Below are 16216 nucleotides of genomic sequence, written 5' to 3'. Positions count from 1 at the left end.
TGATATTGTTAAATTATTCAATTTTCTTACGTAACATATTGTATGTGATGTTGTAAAAATATATGTTGTCACGCTTGTTGATCATGTTAACAACTTTATAAAAAAGAAACCATGTAGAATTATTTTCGCAAGTTAATCTTTGTAAAAATATTTTTTGCATTCATACATAGATGATTGAACAGTTTTTGTTTTTGCGATCAACCAGTTCAACCTCTACTATATTTAACTTACAAATTCACAAATTTGTATCTAAGTAAACTAGAAATTTGAGTAAATTCACTTCATCTATAAAACCGAATTATCCTTAAACGGGTTGACGAGTTATTTCCGAGGGTATCATATCCCATGTATTTCATATCCAAGCTTTTATGTTAATATTCTTTATGAAGCACATAAATGTCAGTTTTCACCTGAGAAGCTAACAAAATCTTTAAATAGACTTATTAAGAAGGGATAAAGTTACGATACTGTTGTCAAGTCATTAAAGATTGCATATTTTGGCTTTAATATTGATTCACTTATCTGCTTATAGGGTCTTTGCATCGGAACTAAACACAAGTATTAAAAAAAACAGTTGTTGGTATGACACGGGTTATGTTCTTCTCATAAAATGTTATGATGGTAATATACTGAACCCTTAACGAGAGGGATTGTGCCTGATATTCATATGATGAAGACATAATCTTTCAATCAGTTGAATTGAAGTCTAGGTATGTCAGTTAACTGCTAGAAGTCTGTTGTTATTTATGTATTTTTGACATTTTGTTTATTGTCTTAAGTGACATCTTCTGAATCAGACTAGGACTTATCTTGAACTGAATGTTAATGCGCGTATTGTAATGCGTTTACTTTTCATCATTGGCAAGATGTATAGGGGAGGGTTGAGATTTCATAAACATGGTTAACTCCGCCGCATTTGTGCGTCTGTCCCAAGTCAGGAGCCTCTGGTCTTGTATTATTTTTAATTTTAGTTTCTAGTGTATAATTTGGAGTTTAGTACGGCGTTCATTATCACTGAACTAGTATATGCATTTGTTCAGGGGCCAGTTGAAGGACGCTTCCGGGTGCTAGAATTTCTCGCTACATTGAAGACCTATTGGTGATCTTCTGCTATTGTCTGTTCTACGGTCGGGTTGTTGTCTCTTTGACACATTCCCATTTCCATTCTCAATTTTACTTATGTCTTTTTTTTATTTCGCACTAAAAATTGAATTGAAAAGTTTTGAAATAATTACTATTCAAAAAATAAAATTTATTATACTGTACTTATCTAAGTTTCCTTAACCGCGTTGTAAATAATAAGAAGATGTGGTACCAATACAAAAATATGTAGCAACTAGAAATAACTGTTAAGCCTTCAACAGTTAAACGAGGAGAACTAATACCGTATAATAAGTTAGAAAAGGCCACGAATAGACGTCAGGAACGACATTGGCCTGCTTATATTCAAAACAATAAACAAATAGATATATAATATAATAAACAATGACCAGTGAAAACTACTGAATTATATTAACCTAACTGCACTAAAAGAATGAATGATAAATAGTAACGTAATTGGTAGTCTTTTTTGTGCAAAATTCGAAGACTGATCCTCAGTAAGTTAACACTCGTCAGACAATTTGCTTGCAGTCAATACGATCTGTTCAGTAGCTGTTATAAACCTTTTTCCAAATACAACATACATGTATTCTGAATTGTCTTGAATTGATTGCAGAAAAACATGTCACATAAACCAAAGTGAACCAACCAGGCTTAAAACGACATAAGAATACTATAATGCATTACCTACTTCAAACACTCATCAATAGACTAAAGTCACGAAGTGTAGATTTAAGAGATCTTCTATAACCGAAAACCGAGTTAAAAGCCAATTTCATCTATCAAATAACTGAAACGTTTGCATACTTAAATCCTTAAATCAATCAGCATTCATCGCAGTGTTACATTTAAAACCTATCTGAAGTTAGAATCCTTTATGGCCTGTTTCGCGTCTTATATGCCGGAGCCACTGATGATCGTTTGAGTTATGCCTTACACAATCATGAGTCTTGTTACTTTGATTAGTTCTCATATAACCTTTCAGAAACAGTGTTTTAAACATGTTAACGGATCAATAGGTTTGTGTGGGTCGTATGTGAATTGAATAAACAAATTCACGTAAATAATAGTATGTGATATCCCTTTTGTAATAAGTTTTCGGCGTTATTTTACCTTATGGGTCATACGTATATTTTTTTCTTTTAGTACAGACAAGCTTCTTAAGCAATTTTGTGTAACTTATAAGTAATTTTTTAATTTTTTGAGGAATTTGCGATATTTCTTAATTAAATTTACGAGATATACATATATTAGATGTATTGGCATATATAACGTCAACATAGACCTGTCAAACTTTTTTGAGTATATAAATACCGTCAGGTGGGATCAAACTAACTTCACGCATACTATTTTTAAAGGTTTATTAGCCATTCAAAATATATAACGTTAAGTCTTTTGTGTACGTATTGTTATGTAAACTGTAGTTTGTCGCTTCTTACACTGTTTTAACGATTGACTGACTTGTCGACTTAGGATATGTAATTGTCCCTGAGATGTAATCGCTTTTTTTCTATAGGTTCTTGTATTTTCTAAATACATGTTGTAATTTGACAGTGAATAGCAGATAATGGTTTTTATTGTAGAAATGCGCCTCTGGTGAAACTATATCGAGACACACGCCACATGCTGTTCTTATACAAACGAATGGTGAGAGTAAAAGGCCTAATGAAGTACCCGTTATGCTGGTCACGTTGATAACACACACATTTTAGCCAAACTCGTCGCAATCCAAAAGTTGTGTAAACCTATCATATTTGACTTCAGTATTATCGTAGAACATGCTTTGCAAGTATTGATATCAGGTAATAACAAGAAATATGTCCCCTTCATTTGCACCAAGTTATATATCACGTCAACAAAACCAGCAAATATGTAGAGTATTTAGATTCCACAATCAGTACAAGAGTAAAAATCAAATGACGATGTGCATGTAAGCAATAAGATTATTTAACAATAAACTTAACCCATGCAACAATTTATAAAATATTGAATTATTTGAAACACCTATGTTTGTTTTCCCACCTCGCACAAATTGCCTTATATGAATTTTTTTGTGTGTTTTATTATGCCTTTTTAATTACCTTCTTACCTACACAGCACTTGACTTAACCTGGGTGCAGAACAAATATGGCGGATGTAAACTAGTTTGCCGGCACGAATCTTTCCCTTAACTGAGAAAGAAAAAAACTGCAACATTACAACATAAGAACAAACTATATAAATCGGTTGCAAAAATATTTAAATCATTTTAATTATTCCAAGTGCTTTCAGTCAGCCATTGAAGGCAGCATGTTGATGACATAAGCCCGTTAACATGTTCCATTATTAACCCAGCGGCACCGCCATCCTTGTCTTCGGCACAGTGCTTTCTTTCTAAGACATGCATTACTTTCAAAAGGATCATATTTGCAATCATTTGAGTTTGTACTAGTTTTCTGAAAGCAGAAATCGTATATAGTTTGCTGACGTTCTGTAAGATATGATGAAGTATGTTTTTGATATATCTATTAGACATACGAAGGACATTCTAGTTGCGCAGAACAATATGTTCTTCGATACACAAGTATAATTCAAATTTTGAAAAGAAGTGTTTCTCAGTCTGTATATACCTTTATGGAGTAATTGCTTTTCCGAAAGACAGATAATAGGTTTGTAGAAAAAAACTGGATGATTCCACGTTCCATTTTAATGTGTTTCAATGTGTAAATTAATTACCTGTGTCGTGTCAATATTTCCCGTCATTAAAATGCAAAACAACAGATTACTAAATATCCATGTGATGTTGCCAATTTGATTGTTTTTTAAATTATACACTTTTAAAACAATTAAACATGTATGTTTACCTCTGTGTATAAGACTGAAGCAATTCTCTTTCTCTATTAGATAAATACGTTTAAACCAATAAAATATTCATATTCATAATAATCGGCTTTTTCACGAAGAAAAATGCCTTAGAAACAATAGAAAAATCACATCACCCCTTTTATATAGATTATGATAAATAACGTACAAAGTAACTTGTATTCTTGGTACAATTTATCAATTCAATTGCTTCTTACCTTATGCCATTACAATGAACTATGTATCCATTTATATTGTAACTGGACAAAGATTAGAAACGTTTGTTCAGATATAAAGATCAATTTATGAGTTTGTTAAGTTCCAATTTTGTCATAATAAGCTTAGAAACATTGATGATGAATTATTTACTTGCAAGTGAATAATCGACCTCATTTGATCCGTATTCATGTGAACTTCAGTTCACCCCTTAGAGAGATGGATAACTTATGAATTGTGTGCGAGTTCGATTTGAAAAAAGAAAAGATTGTCAACATTGAAAGAGAAACAAAGGTAAATCGTTTGATTGTCTAATTCGTTCCTAAAACAATCATTATGATACAGGTAAAAATGACGATTAGCATGATTAAAAGGATTTTGAATATATCAATGAATTAGATGGACATAGAAGAATCAAATTCCACGAGGTCCGCTATCTATTTATATCTATATTTATGTTTATATCACTTATTGGGCATCAATGGTATTCGGGAGGTCAACTCGACAATTATTTAGATGGCGTCTAGAATAAAAATGCACACAAAACGAAGCTACATATTATCATGCCTATGTCCCGTAAACTGTTTTTTTAGGCTTTTTTAAAATTTGGATAAATGTTTTAAATAGTTATAAAACAAATATGAGTTTTGAGTTAACACAGTGAACATGAATTTGAAAGCTAGTGCCTCTTTAAGATTCAAAAAACAAACAAATACTATAAAACAACTTCCTTTTTTGAAAGATTTTAATCATTGTTGGTTTGTTTGGCCAAAGCAAATTACTATATCATGTATATCGTGATTTGAAAAACCTCAAAACACTGATTTGAATTGTAAAAAATAAAAATCTGTAGTTTAGTAGATAACAAAAATGTTTGAAAATAAACACGCAGACGATGTATCATTTTAATGTACGTTTTTGTTGCGATGTTAAAAATATATTTTGTTTTAGGTCATCAGTGTATACATAGTAGAGCAGGAAATTTTATGAAACAAAATAACCAAACATTGTCTTCGGTAAATGATTTTTTTCTGCTTAAGAAACAAACATATGCGGCATTAACATATTTATCCACATCTTGAAAAATTATAAAATGCACATGCAATTATATCAAACAATAAATCAGCTATTATGACTCGTACTAAACGGTATAGTATTTTGTCGTTGGAATTTGTGTTTCTGTTTTATCATTACTTTACAGAAGTTTGAGATGTCAGTGATTTTCTTGTCAAGATATTTTGTTTTCGTTTAAGAAATATTCATCAGTGATGATTAAGAATTTTAAAAAAGAATTGTACCGTTAGTTTTCTTGTTTTAATTGTTTTACATTGTCATTTCGGGGCCTTTTATAGTTTACAATATGGTATGGGCTTTGCTCATTGTTGAAGGTCATATGGTGACCTATAGTTGTTGATGTCAGTGTCTTTCTGCCTCTTGTAGAGAGTTGTATCATTGGCAAACATACAACATAATCATTTTATACACTGTCTCTAACACATATTCATGTGTGTGCTAATGTTCGATGCACGCAAAATATCTCCAGGTAGTTTGTCCACAACGAACAAAATGCTATAAATAAGTTAACTAGAAACGTTAAAAATTTGGTAATAAATCCATGCAAGTTATCTTAGTCATATAAGTAATAATACATATTAAAATATTAGTCCGTCCGATCGGTGAAAAAATTGCTCAAATAATGAGGAAAGCACCAATTTTTGCATGATGGCACATTTTTGTGGACTGAGCAATATTAGCTATGGACCAATCCTCAAAATTCAATATGGCGGCTTTTTTCAAGATGGCTTCCGTACGTTCTAAAATATTTTCCAGTATTGCACAAACAAAAGTGGATTTGATGCTGGAAGCACAAAAATCAACATATTTGAATGACTTGGTATTCTTAGCAAGATTTTGTTTTGATCTATCTTTGAAATACAAAATGGCCGCCTTGAAAGATAAGCAAATATTTATTATTGAGAATTGACCTGAATATAAGCATTTTATTGATGTATAGTGTCATTTAGTATATGTCCCAGTTCTGTCCTTTTTGATTTTGCCTTGCTTGTTATTTCATGCACAATGTAGTAGCTTTCATAAAAAGCTGCAGTAGTAGCTTTCATTAAAAGTTGCACTATGTGTTATCTTGGATCACACATTAAAGCTGTGATTTGGAATTTATTTGCCTTAAGATATTATGCAGTGCCTATCGTATTTCTTGGTCGCAATATTTTGCAATTTTGAGATATTAAACTAAATTGAGAATCATTTAAACACATATCAGTGAAATGAGAGGAATTGAGGACAACAAGGACAAGAACATTGAAATGGCAGAAACTGAATCACTTGGGGATATGGAGAAACCCACAGCTGAAGACGCTTTAACAGAAGACAGCTCAGAAATGACTATTAAACACTTATACTAAGAATTTCTAGTAGATAGTAAATATAATGCTCAAAGAACAGCTGAGATTTACTGCAATATAAAACAGAGCGAAGTGCGAATTGATAAAATATGTGTTGGTCTCATTGCGTTTCAAGCTGAACAGAAAGAAGCAATAAATATTAATAACGAACAGATGAGAGCAATATTTCAGCAACTTTAGCAGTCTGAAGACAGGTTAGACCACAAGGCTAATAATAATTGCCTGGCGGAATTGATGGTCAGACTAATACGATATTCAATGTTGTGGTGAGATAAATGGACAAGCTGACAACAACTGAAGAAAGAGACACAGTTCAATGTAAAAGTGCATTTGAACAGCAGGATACCTTCCAACAACTGGCAGCGGTTGTAAATGAATTAGTGAACAATCGAAATAAAGAAGTTAAACTTCCTGTAATGGACACTTCATCTAAGCCAAAATTTGACCTTAGCCAGTACAACGCAAGTTTACCAAAAATACACAACAAAATCCATGACTTGGGTCTTTCCCTATTGTAGTTCGCGTGAACCATCAACCGCATTAACTTTGTTGAAGTAGTTAGTAGTACCAGTATTGTAATTTTGTACGCCAGACGCGTGTTTCGTCTACATAAGATTCATCAGTGATGTTCATGTCCAAATATGTATCAAGCCAAACAAGTACGAAGTTGAAGAGCATTGAGAATCCAAAATTCCAAAAAGTTGTATCAAATACGGCTAAGGTAATCTTTTCCTGGGATCAGAAAATCCTTAGTTTTTCGATAAAATAAAATTTTGTAAACGGAAACGGTAGTTGACAATGGGAAAACAGGAAAAAAATGTGTGTAGCATCGCTTCAACAAGAAAGACGATCAAACCAGATTGGAACTGACGCATTCTGTCGAAGATGTAAAGACAAAGATTAAGCAAGGCATGTAATAGACAGGAACCCAGGAACATTAAACAAGGCGTTCAAACAATTGAAAACCTCAATAGCAAACCAGATGGCGATATATGGATCAAAAAGTGCCAATTATGACCATCGACAAGTCTACTTTGCTGATGGCGCAGTATCACCGACCGATAAAGGAAATATAAGCAGTCATTTGGATAATGAGGTGCATAACCTGACACAAATTGTCACAAAACTAGCTGATATTATGCTTTCAACTAATCAGCATAACCGTGGATTGGCCGATTAATATATAACCTCGGTTCTTCTTATCAAATAATCATGGAAGATCACCAGTTCAATGGAAGATCACCTGATCAATAAACACGTGGAAGATCTTCTGAGCAATACAATCGCGGCAGATCGCCAGATAGAAATACACCCTAGCTTAATGACCATCGATCGCAACCCCCCCCCCCCCCCCATACACTAAGCTAGAGATCATATAGTCCATAAAGACCACGGTTAGCATCTTCACGGACAAACTGCAGAAATCCCGGTTACTTCAGACAACGGTCACCTTCACCAGGAAACGGACCAATTCAGAGTGCAACCCCGACAATGGAGTCTTTAAACAGCAAAGGATCGGGCCAGTAGGCCAACGCACGATTCTAAAGTCTATTGGCCATGAAACATCACCTCATTACAAAATCGAACAGAGGCCCACGGCCTCGTTCGATATTGCCATCAGACGAACCATTTGAAAGAGCTTAGCAGTACGAGGTACTATACATGACGAGAATGTGAGCATGAATGTGGACACTACTGCAACGATAACATTAGTGAATGAGAAATTAATACCGGCAGAAAATGGAGATTTAGAGAACGTAACGCTACGTGGTTTGGGTTAACAGCTTGTTATTGGGAAGTAATAGAGTAAACATACAAAGGGATGTGTGCAAAGAGCCATTAATAGACGATGTTATACTTAGGCTAGATATTCTGGACACACTGAGTGCAGTGATAAACCTGAGTACTCCCACAATTACCATCAACACTAAAGTGATAAATGCGGCATTTGTTGAAAGTGGAAACGAGATTTCAACTCAGCAAGTTTGCAAAAAAATGAACCATCACAGTTCCGCTAATCTCAAAAATGACTATTACCATTAAAACTAATAAAAGTGTTGACCAGGAGTGCATTGTAGGACCATGATCGATGAATAATTGCAAAGTTGTTTCGCACGTAGTTGGAAAGGAAATGGTTACCCCTTTGAAATGGTGGCAATCGTCTAATCCGCCTGAAGAAAGGTACACCTATTGATTACATAGAATATTTTACCTTGTAGATGAAAACGCGATAAGTGACGTAAGACTTGGCATTGAAGGGACACGAGACAAGGTGCCCTCGGCACTGCCTCAAAGTTCAGATGAGTTACCTACTATTCAACCACATTTAACCGACCTATCTTAACGTTCAATCGACTCGTTTCAACCTATTTCATTCCAACCATTAAAACTGAAAGCGTTTAAAGAACAATTACAATAACATGTAACATATTGATTAACATTTTGAATTTCACTATTTGTTTTAGTATCTACAGCCATATTTGCAAATGAATGTGTTATAGAAATAACCATATTTTTTTTTTATATTTTAAAATTAATTGAGAACAAATTCAAAAACATGAAGTCCATTTTTAAAGAAGCATTACTTTAATTTCCGAATTATATAGAATATCTTTAGGACAATCTTGATATTTATACCGTTTGTCCGCCATCTTGAAAATGGCAGCCATATTGGATTTTTCAGAGTGGGTCCATAGCTGAAATCAAATGGTATATACCCAAAAACTACTATGCAAAGTTTCATGCTTTCCTCATCAAGTGAGCAATTTCTGCACCCATCGGCCGGACTTTATGACGTAAGATAATAAGAAACGAAAAAAAAAACGAACTTTTGTATATATACAGTCCGCCAAAAGTTAAGCACCACCGTAATATAACCGGCATTTTTTTAACTATTGCGAATAAAATATTTATGTTTGGTGTTATGGATTACCTTGAACATACACTAAGAAAATATCGAACATTGGTCCATCGACTTCATAGAAGACCTTATCGTGTTGTCAAGAGACCTGCCCTAACAGTAAGGCACTGGACAGTCAAGTTTCAATGGGATAATAACTATCGATGCTTGAACACGAGAAGCTGGCAAAATACTAATTTTTCAAAGGAGAGCCGGTTTCTCTTACGACCAGTAGATGTCATTATACGAATTTCACGGGGATACTAAACGGTCTATGACCAAATAACATTTGCCTAATGACTTCTTTCGGTGCTGGTGGTGTTACAGTGCCGGGTTGCTTCCTATACCGTTGTAACCTGTGTTTGCATATTCTGCAGGGAAACATAAACCGTCAGACATACAAAGATTTGGTGCCTATAAACATTTTAGACCCTCATTTTGATAATCCCCCACTTGCATCAACATGGTCAAAACTCTTGTACATGGACGACAACGCTAGACCATACAGTCAAGGATTGTAACCGAGTCCAAAGAGCAAATGTTCATTTATTCTATCTTTTGGCCCCCATGTCTCCATACATAAACCCTATCGAACATGTCTGGGCTGCCATTGGCAGGACTCTCAATCGCAGAAATCCACCTTCACACAATTTTGTCGATTTAAAAGTGGCAATTGTTGATAAATGAAAGATATATATCCTGAACTAAAGTTTTGAAAGCTTGTTCCGAGTATGAGCCGTCGTGTTATGGAACTATAACGGAAGAGAGTTTGTTACACATGCTTTTGACTCAAATAATGACATAAAATTTGCCGAACATACCAAAGAATATGTGTAGAAAATTTAAATGATATTGGGTGATTAATTGTTGTAAAAAAAAAAAATCACAGTGAAACATAAATACATAAAACCTTCATAAGTAACCAAAATTATATTTGTGGTTTGTTTATAGTATATGTTAGCAAAATTGCTACATTAATGTTTTCTTTTATTCAAGGAATAGTTGATTTTTGAAATTGGAAAAAAAATCGGTGCAATAAAGATAAGTGGTGCTCAACTTTTTTCGGACTGTATACATGAACTCCCAGGCTCAGTACTATAAATGTTATAACCAAGTCATGAGAAAACCCAGGGTGAAAATGACAAAAACAGAAAATAAATACGAACAAGACCATACTTTGACCTGTACATGATATACTTGTTTACTTTTTTATAAATTGTGTCTAGGGTGGGTCGTTCTCTTTTTGGTACTAATACCATGTCTTCTTATATTTATATACTAGTAAGCTTAATATTGTGACACTTACACATCCTTGATTACAATTACGTCTATATGAATAAGAACCGTTTGCAAACAGGTAAAATGATTGATATGGTGACAGATTGCTGAGTTGACTGATGAAATCACACGAAGCTATGGTTTTCGTTCCATCAGGTTTTTTTTCACCTTTAAGGAAAAAATAGAAGTTATTTGCTGATATTCTAAATGTATGAATATGCTTTTTGATAAGAAAAGTTATCCTCCATGTGACTCTGCTTTAATCTCCTGTTTCTGGTCTACTGAAGGAACTTTTTCCTTAGACTTATATATTCTTTTTATAATTGTTCAAATGTGAACTTGCGACATAATGTTATAATTACACTAGCATTGTTTTCAATAGATACCCATACTGTGGGAATGAATACATTGTTTTCCAGAACAGTATCACTTTTTCATTTGTCAAATATGCACTAGGCCAGAGATATTCAATTCATGACGGTTAATATTAGCCTGATAATTACCAATATCATTTTGAAAAAGCACCAAGACTACCGACCGATTTAAAACCTTTTTTGTTGTTTATGACGTTTAAAACACTAATTATACAACTAACTGAACAACATAATTAGATCCGTTATGTTATGAGTGATAACTCTATAAGTGTTCACTCTAATTCTCCAAACGTTCAATATCGCGTTAAACTATCTTGTTATTGTAATTATATGTTGAATTAGTCCACGTTACAGGACAGCATGTACAAGTGTATACAATGGATATTGTACCATATAGTATATTTACCCATTAAGATATACGACTGTCCAACAGTAAAACGAACTCCACAACGAGCACTATTCCCTGCTGTCTCTATAATAATTTTTTTCCCAACTCCTTCGCTCACTCCCTGTATTATAAATGTATATGTAAATCAGGAAATGCATGCATACATGTTATGTTTAAAAGTTACTAGGGAACACGTGTGTTAAGTCAAAACATGATTGATTCATTTGATTGATTACAAGGAGTTAGGTATTATCTTTTCGGGTGATAATAATCCCGTAATAATAGTTAAAAAGTTACTAACGGTATCAGGCGTATAATTAAATACGCCAGTCTAAAATTGTCATTCGATTAGAACACATAATACACATTAGAATACTCCTCTGGGAAGACTATATGTATTTATTTGACTGGTGCAATAATTCAAAAGTTATAGAATAGAGACACAAATGAATAAATTATATAATAAAACATTGCAACATGTAAATCACAGGAAATAATACCTCTCATTTACACTACAAAAATATGATCTGTACGTCAAAAGAATGTATTAACGTCACAAAAACCGAAAATTAAAAAAGGATATAAACGTGTTAACAGTACAGACTATCTTTTTCAATGTTTTCAAATGCAACCAGTCATTGTCTATACTGTTGTATATCATAAATTGCACAAGTTTCCATCATATACCTTTAATGCTATCGATCAAGTCGATTTTATGAAAGTAACACCAAATTAAATTTGATAACCATGACAAGGCAATTGAAAGCAAATTCATAGTTATTTACGTTGTTTATTATGATAAGAGTTCAAACACAATAAATAAAAAACATACAAACGAAACACAAAATAACAAATGTAAATTTTCTTATCAATAATTAGAATGAAGATTTTCGGTAAAACATATATTGAGTAGTGTCCTTGTATACGATCAGAAATATAATATAATTACAGAATGCACTTCTATTTTACCTAAAGTTTAATTTAGCATCCCTGCTATTTGTTCTGTGGTGGAGAGTTTTTGTCTTAGGTAATCATACTACAAATTGATTTTCATATTTCAGGTACAAATACAATGAGTTTGGATTTTGAAAATCATTAATATACAGTGACTGATACTTACCTTCATTTTAAAAATAATTTTAAATGTATATTTCCAAATTGCGTCATTGTTGTTAACATCATTATTTTGACCTGGTACAAGTTCCTCATTGCTAACTTTGCCATAGAAAACTGAAAGAACATACGATATGGTAAAACACGCGATGATTTTGTTACATAATACATAAAGTTGTCATATGCTTAGGGTAAATAACTCATAATTTTACAATATGATATTATAAGTAAATTTACATGAATTCGGTATTTTTCTTAATTGGTGCTTACAATGAAGCTGCATGATATGTAACATTTATCAACTGCTTCCAGATATTGTCGCATGCCTTACATAACGTTTTCTCTTGTAATTACGAGAACAAAATACACTTCGATGGTATATTTTCAGTGAAATAGGGTACAAACCAAATATAAAGAGCAGAAAAGATATGTTTGGTTATTTTTTTTTATCGTCAATATGAAAATGTATTATACTTTTTGTTCTCTGTTGAGGAATATGATAGAAATAATTTAAATCGAATGTGTGATATTTGGCATCTTTAGTCTGTAAACATTACACTTTTTTGACATTCTACTTGAGAACCGCTGAAACGGATCAATATATCAAACTGTTACATGTATGTTACCTCCTGGAGGAAGCAATCATATAATCAAAATGCCCAAATTATTTTGTTTGTTTGTTATAAACATTTACGATGATAACAATCTAAATATTTGAAATGATTTGATAATTCTTTTTTCTTTCATCTTTTATCAGTAGGCTTTTTTCCGAATGCCAATGCCTCAAGTGGTTGTAGCACTTCAATGATGAGGTTGACAAGAACGTATAAGAAGATATGATATGAGAGAACTCCGCATTCAAGTCACAATTTGTAAAAATGAACTATTAAAGATTAACATGATCAAATAACATCATGTACGCAACTACACGAAGTACATGCCGACTTGTACTTTGCACGTTTAGCACGGAGCCTTGGCTAACACGGAACAGCAACCTATACATGCTATATTGGGCCCCCAAAATGACTAGTGCTAAACATTAAAAACAACGGTCTAATGTTTACAGATCACTTTTATAATAAATTTACAATTAAAAGTCATCTATGTAAAGCACTTTATAGAGAAAGGAATTTCATTTACTATGAAAATTAGAAGGGATAAGTTACTTTGCATTGGGGAGGAGGGCTGAGTATGTTCTTGATTACGTTGTAAAGCTCGTAGAAATTTATCATTAAATAATGCACTTTAAAAATATTGTATAAAAATGATAATAAATAATTTGTTTACATTTAGTCACGTCAAGGTTGTTTATAACGCAAGTTGGCATGTAGTTGCGTACATCCAGGTCATTGGACTCTGGTTTGCATTTATCACATTGGATATCATACCTGATCTCTTTATTACTATACGGTAATTTTCAACTTATTCACTGCTTACATGATCAATAAAAACTACAATTGTGTCAAATCAAAAGCCACAGATGTTTGAATATAAAACCAAACATACACATATTCACATAAAGATGTATGCAACCATAAGTTTCAAATATTTATGTTGTTTCACACATTAACGTTCCACAAATACGTAATATTCTCTCCAGAAAAAATAAATGTCAACACCATTGTCACTACAGACATGACAGAGAATAAACATATCATTACACAAACTTCTTCTCCATTAGTTGATCGAACTTTCAAATAACACAAAACGTCAACATTTACCACATTTTAGTCCATATCATTTAAATGAATTTACTTTCAAGCAGATAACTGTTTTACGCACAGAACAGATCCTATCAAAAGACAAATATACGTTCCTGCACAGTTCTCTCTATATTATATACGACACATGATGAAGACTGTGTGCGCGTCTTTCCCTTTTTAATTCATCCCCCAAATGATTCTTTCAGTTCAAATCTGTTAATATGGTAATTGTACGAACAATGTCGATGTTCCGGGTAGAAGTATCATATTTAAGTTAGATAACCAATTTTTTGGCTGCATTTAATCAATTGTTATTTTTTTACTTAAAGATTACATGACTAAGACATGCCTCGCGTGTTCTACCGTCATAATTATTCCAGTTTAACTTTCTCGAGCAGCAGTATACATGCTAAACTGAAAAAGACACGAGTGATCAATAGTTGAGATCAGCCATTGACATTTAAACATAATCACGTTTTCATGTCGCGGCCAGTTTTTGGAAATTCATATTCTTTAATGATTTCGGTTGTAGTGTTTCTTTTGATGAAAGTTTAATTTTATACAGACGACGTTGTATAGTTCAAACAAATCACTTAATTTTTAATTCATTGATAAAAAATCTTTCATCTTAATCATCTTAAAACTAAACTTACAAAGAGATTGTTTGACACACGTGTTACATGAAAAATATCCATCACGGCCTTTGATGTTCACGATTCGCATAGAACTTACCATGACCAGCCTTGCAGAATTGATCTTGCGGGTGCTTAATTCCAGGACATGAACAACAGTGTACACTAATTGTCATCCATACTAGAACAATTATCAGTTGAAGCACTTTCGTTACCATCCTTACTGATTCTTTCTCTTCTGATAGTAAAAACAACACACATAAGGGAAGCTGGTTCCTTTATCTCTGAATATTTGTTTCCGTCACATATCAAAAGTCAGGGGATACTATCTTGGGAAATGAACATCAAGAAGCTTGAAAAAATAGATCGTATACATGTTCAACATATACTACTTAAATTTAATCGTATTGCACGATTCGGTTTGATGTTCGGCTGTACAACACGAGCACACGTGAATAAAAAGCACATACGTTTTACATGTATAACCCTTAACCGACCTCTTAACACTCAATTATATTGTAAATCATGTAGAATAATATTCAATCATCTACAATAATTGTGGAAGATTTGTTAAATGGAGTACAAGATCTATTAGGATTTTTATCATATATAAATGATAAATGTAAAAATATCTCTAAAGTACAATGCATATATAACATTTTAAAGCATTTACCCCTACACGTTTATTAATATATAAGGCTTGCATTTAGTCATTTTGGCATCTTAATATATTGCCAAATACATACATAAACTGTGGCTATGACTAAGTGCTTTAGTTTTGAAAATCTGTACATATGTGCTTTTTTTGTCACACAGAGTTACTCATTTGTTATATGATTATGATATAAGCTTAATTGTTCGAAAACATTCGTTTTTCGGTTTGAACATGTTGCAATGATTCTATGGTTCACAATGTTTCATTCCATTATAAATTGTTTGTCTGGCTTGCATTGTGTTTTGAAGATCTCACAATTTTTTTTATATGATACAAATAATTATATACTTTTTGATACTGACTTTAATTGAAGGAGTATCAAGCGAGTATGAACAAATGCAGTGACATTATTCGTTTCCTCTGATATTTGTTTTATAGATGTATGGATTATTTTAGTTTAAGATATGAAAACATATGCAATAACTGAAACGGTGGATAACTATTTAACTGTAGAAATGAAACTCTAAGTCCTACACTTGAACACCTGCATTTTATGCTATTGAGGTATTTATCTTTCCAATATGAGTTAATGT

General features: G+C 32.8%; 1 protein-coding gene across 1 annotated transcript; it reads right to left on the bottom strand.

The window, feature by feature from the left end:
• Nucleotides 1–3339: 3339 nt before the first annotated feature.
• Nucleotides 3340–15264, bottom strand: LOC139527895 (uncharacterized). Its single transcript, XM_071323570.1, has 5 exons — nucleotides 15069–15264; nucleotides 12641–12750; nucleotides 11539–11641; nucleotides 10787–10926; nucleotides 3340–3536 (listed from the first exon to the last, which is right to left on the bottom strand). Exons 1-5 carry the CDS (start codon nucleotides 15184–15186, stop codon nucleotides 3411–3413), a joined length of 597 nt encoding a protein of 198 aa, XP_071179671.1. The 5' UTR covers nucleotides 15187–15264; the 3' UTR covers nucleotides 3340–3410.
• Nucleotides 15265–16216: the final 952 nt, after the last annotated feature.

The sequence above is a fragment of the Mytilus edulis genome, chromosome 6, assembly GCF_963676685.1.
Source record: "Mytilus edulis chromosome 6, xbMytEdul2.2, whole genome shotgun sequence".
Lineage (NCBI taxonomy): Eukaryota > Metazoa > Mollusca > Bivalvia > Mytilida > Mytilidae > Mytilus > Mytilus edulis.
The sequence above is the reverse complement of the archived record's forward strand: the minus strand, read 5'-3'. Positions and strand labels throughout refer to the sequence as shown.

Excerpts from the sequence above, each read along its gene's own strand:
- LOC139527895 (XM_071323570.1), bottom strand. The coding sequence starts at position 15,186 with ATGGTAACGAAAGTGCTTCAACTGATAATTGTTCTAGTATGGATGACA. Across the intron at positions 11,642-12,640 it reads AAATTATTTTTAAAATGAAG|GGAGTGAGCGAAGGAGTTGG; the intron begins GTAAGTATCAGT and ends TTTATAATACAG. Across the intron at positions 10,927-11,538 it reads ACAGTCGTATATCTTAATGG|GTGAAAAAAAACCTGATGGA; the intron begins GTAAATATACTA and ends TTTTCCTTAAAG.